Source organism: Acanthisitta chloris, unplaced genomic scaffold, assembly GCF_000695815.1.
Source record: "Acanthisitta chloris isolate BGI_N310 unplaced genomic scaffold, ASM69581v1 scaffold27197, whole genome shotgun sequence".
Lineage (NCBI taxonomy): Eukaryota > Metazoa > Chordata > Aves > Passeriformes > Acanthisittidae > Acanthisitta > Acanthisitta chloris.
Genome location: NW_008682428.1, coordinates 17,247 through 20,666, shown reverse-complemented (window position 1 = coordinate 20,666; position 3,420 = coordinate 17,247). Strand labels below are relative to the sequence as shown.

Here is a 3,420-nt window from a genome sequence, read left to right as displayed (position 1 = left end):
CCTGGACGCAGCTCCTGTCCATCCTGCCCGAGGAGAGTACACTCAAGGGCACAAACAGGCAGCAACCCACTAGTTAGTCCCCCTCTGCCCTGCCTGCAGCCCTGGCAAGTAGGGCAGTGGCTGGGGAACAAAGCAAGGAGGACACAGCCAGGTGCTGCTGAGGGGAATTGGGCTGAACTCTCACCTTGAACCACTTCACCTCTGCACTGGGGCGAGACAGCTCACACTCAAAGCTGGCGACCCCTGTCTCTGGGACCCCCAGGTCCTGTGGGACCTTCACCATGGTGACTGGAGGCTCTAAGGAGGGAGGACATGGGGCAGGAAGGTTTGGTAGGACAAAGACATGGACTTGTGGCTGGGGGGAAGAGGAGGTGGGCCTGGGGCATTTCAGCATGCGGCAAGGGTGGCACTGCTCAGGGTACCACCATGAGCAGGCAGTCATCGGTGGTGTCCCAGCTGGCTCTGGACCCAGACCCTGCCTGGTGGTCCCCACTGCTCAGCTCACATTTCCCCACTGAGGACAGGGATACACTTGCCAGCACGTGCCCACGGTGGCCCAGCTCAGCCCTGGCATCTCCCCCAGTACCTAACAGCTGCAGTGCCAGTGCCATGCACCCCCAGCCTGCCCCACAGACCATACCTCGCACACGCAGGTGGGCACTGCAGCGCAGGGTGTCAGCGGTGAAGGTGACAGTGCCTGAGTCCTCCAGTGCCAGCCTCTCCAGTGTCAGGCTGTGCCCACAGCCCATGGCACTGATCCGGCACGTGCTGCTGGGCTTCACCCGGATGCCATCCCGCGTCCAGACCCCAGGCACGCTGGGGTGAGACAATTCCAGATAGAAGGTGGCTGTCTCCTTCTCGAAGGTCTCCACGTCTGCCAGTGGTGTCCGAATCGACACCTTCTGGGCTGTGAGGGACCCAGGTCCGTGAGAGGGTGTCTGCTGCACTGCAGAGCCCCTGTCTCCCCAGTCTGTGCTTGCTGGGGTGGTCCTCTAAATCCAGCCCTTTATACCAGGCTCCTACCCCTGCCCACACACTCACCTCCCTGCTCCCACCATCCCTTCCAACCAAGTACCAGATCTCCCCACACTCTCCTGCTGCAGCAGATGGGTGCCCTCCCTGTCCCCATGCCTATCTCATTCCCCTTCCATCCCTGTCCCCAGCATGGTACTCACGCTCCACACAGAGTCTGGCCTGCGTGCGGTCATGCAGGCTCTCGCAGCGGTAGGTGCCGCGGTCAGCAGGGCTGAGGCAGTGGATGGTGAGGGTGCGCCGGCACCCTGACTCCTGTAGCAAGTTCTTGCTGCCCGGCTGGAGGAGGACGCCCTGCTTCAGCCACTGCACCTCGGCAGCCTCATGGCTCACCTCCACCTCCAGGCACACGTCCCCCTGCTCCTCTGCCACCACATCCTGCAGCTTTCGCACAAACAACACCTGCGCCTCTGCACAGTCCATGTGTCAGGTCAGTGGCTGGCCCTGGGCCTGTGCCCTGGGCTGAGCCCCAGCTGTCTCCTTCCCCCTCACCTTGCACACTCAACCGGGCTGTGCTCACCAGCCCCTCAGCATTGACCGTCACAGTGCCTGCATCACCTGGCTGGCACTGACGGAGGGTGAGGCTGTGGCACAGCCCACTCCTTGTCACCAGCAGCCGCTCTCCAGGGACGACAGGCTGGCCATTCAGCTGCCACATCACAGCCACATCCTCGGGGGACACCAGACACTTGAAGGTGGCATCCTCCCCTTCCAGCACTGTCAGATTCTGCAGTTCCATGATGATTTCCACCACCCTGGGGACTACAGCCAGAGTGTCAGGGCGCAGCACCAAGGGCTCCCTGTCCTGCAGAGCCACTGAGCATCCCTGCACCCCTGACGATTGTGCCCAGCTTCTCCACCACCCCAATGGCATAGGGATCCCTGGGGTGGTGCCCAAGCCTTGGGCTCACCCTGCACCGTCAGCGTCGCCAGCGTCTTGTCATCGTTGGACTCGCAGCAGTACTCGCCAGCGTCCTGGGGCTCCACGCAGCTCAGCACCAGTGAGCGCTCTCGCCCCTCTGCCATCATCTGCCAGCGGGGGCCGGGCGCCAGCGCCCGCCCGTCCTTCCACCACACCACATCGCCCCGTGCCTTGCAGAGCTCACACCACAGCACCACTCGCTCGCCCTGCTGTGCTCGCACATCCGACAGCCCACGCAGGAACTTCACACGCAGCTCTGCACAGTCAAACCCCCCGCGTCAGCACCTGCTGCCGCTGCAAAGGGGGCTCTGCAGGCACCCACTACCCCCCTGCTGCCCACCTCGGACGCTCACGTTGAACTGCATCTGGTCGTGGGGTGAGAGGCAGGTGTAGATGCCAGCGTCCTCCATGGCCACATTGTGGAGGATGAGGCTGTGCACACGGCCATCCCAACGCAGCTCGCAGTGCTCACCACCCACCGCCGCCTGCCGCGGGTCCAGCCAGGTGACATCAGATCGCTCTGTGGAGGTGATGGCGGAAAGCACGGCACTGCCGCCCTCCAGCACCAGCAGCTTCTCTTGCTCCTCCCGTTTGTTCACGAACAGCACAGGTGCCTCTGTGCCAGGAAGCACTGGGCTCAGCTGTGCTCCTGCCAGTGGCACCAGCACGGGATGGAGGTACAAAGCATCCTGGCATAAGGCAGTAGGCTACTCCTGCCCCTGGCATGGGTGAAGGAGACCTCCAAGCTCACCTTTTACATGCAGTGTGAAATGCACCTCATCATCACCCGCATCGCAGAGGAAGATGCCCCCATCGCTCGGCTCCGCTTGCTTGATGGTGAGGCTGCGCATGGGACCCTCGCTGCACACTAGCAGCCGCCCACCTGAACTCAGCGTCTGTCCATCCTTCTGCCACTGCACTGCTGCTGTCTCCGGGGACAGCCGAGCCACCAATGTCACACTGTCCCCCTCCTGCACCTCCAGCGGGCTCTGTGCCTCCTCCTTGTTGACAATGCACACGGGCTGGGCTAGGGGGTGCAGGGGATAAGGCAGGACTCAGGGGTGTCCCCATAGCATGGGGCAGTGCAGGGATGGGACCGCTGCAAGCGGAGAGGTGTTCCCTCAGTGAATCACTATGGGGCAGGAGGGTTGTGGGGCTGGCTGATGGTCATCGTGGGAGCAGACAGGGGTCCCAGAGGGGCAGGCTGGATAGGTCTGGTAGCTCAGGGTCCCTTCTGGGAAGGGATCCCAGGTAGGGATGTTAGCAGAGCTCATTGCTCCTGCATCACTCTGTGAACAGGCAGCTCAGCTGCTGGGTTGGGGCCATTAATTTCAGTGTGTCCCCCATCTTGAGTGCCTTTTTGGGGAGCCAGGGCACCTGCCTGCACCAGGCCCTCTCCCACCCTGCCTATCCCTCCATCTCCAGCTGATAAGGGTCTGGGCTGAGCTCAGCCCTTGGCAGCCAAA

General features: G+C 62.7%; 1 protein-coding gene across 1 annotated transcript in view; it reads right to left on the bottom strand.

The window, feature by feature from the left end:
- Nucleotides 1–3,420, bottom strand: part of OBSL1 (obscurin-like 1) — a gene marked incomplete at its 3' end in the record, with an annotated part of 15,307 nt that overhangs the window by 1,538 nt on the left and 10,349 nt on the right. Inside the window, 8 exon segments of the mRNA XM_009078535.1 lie at nt 5–23; nt 185–297; nt 641–907; nt 1,176–1,442; nt 1,525–1,794; nt 1,944–2,210; nt 2,295–2,570; nt 2,706–2,981. Of these exon segments, the coding sequence (XP_009076783.1) occupies nt 5–23; nt 185–297; nt 641–907; nt 1,176–1,442; nt 1,525–1,794; nt 1,944–2,210; nt 2,295–2,570; nt 2,706–2,981 (1,755 nt within the window).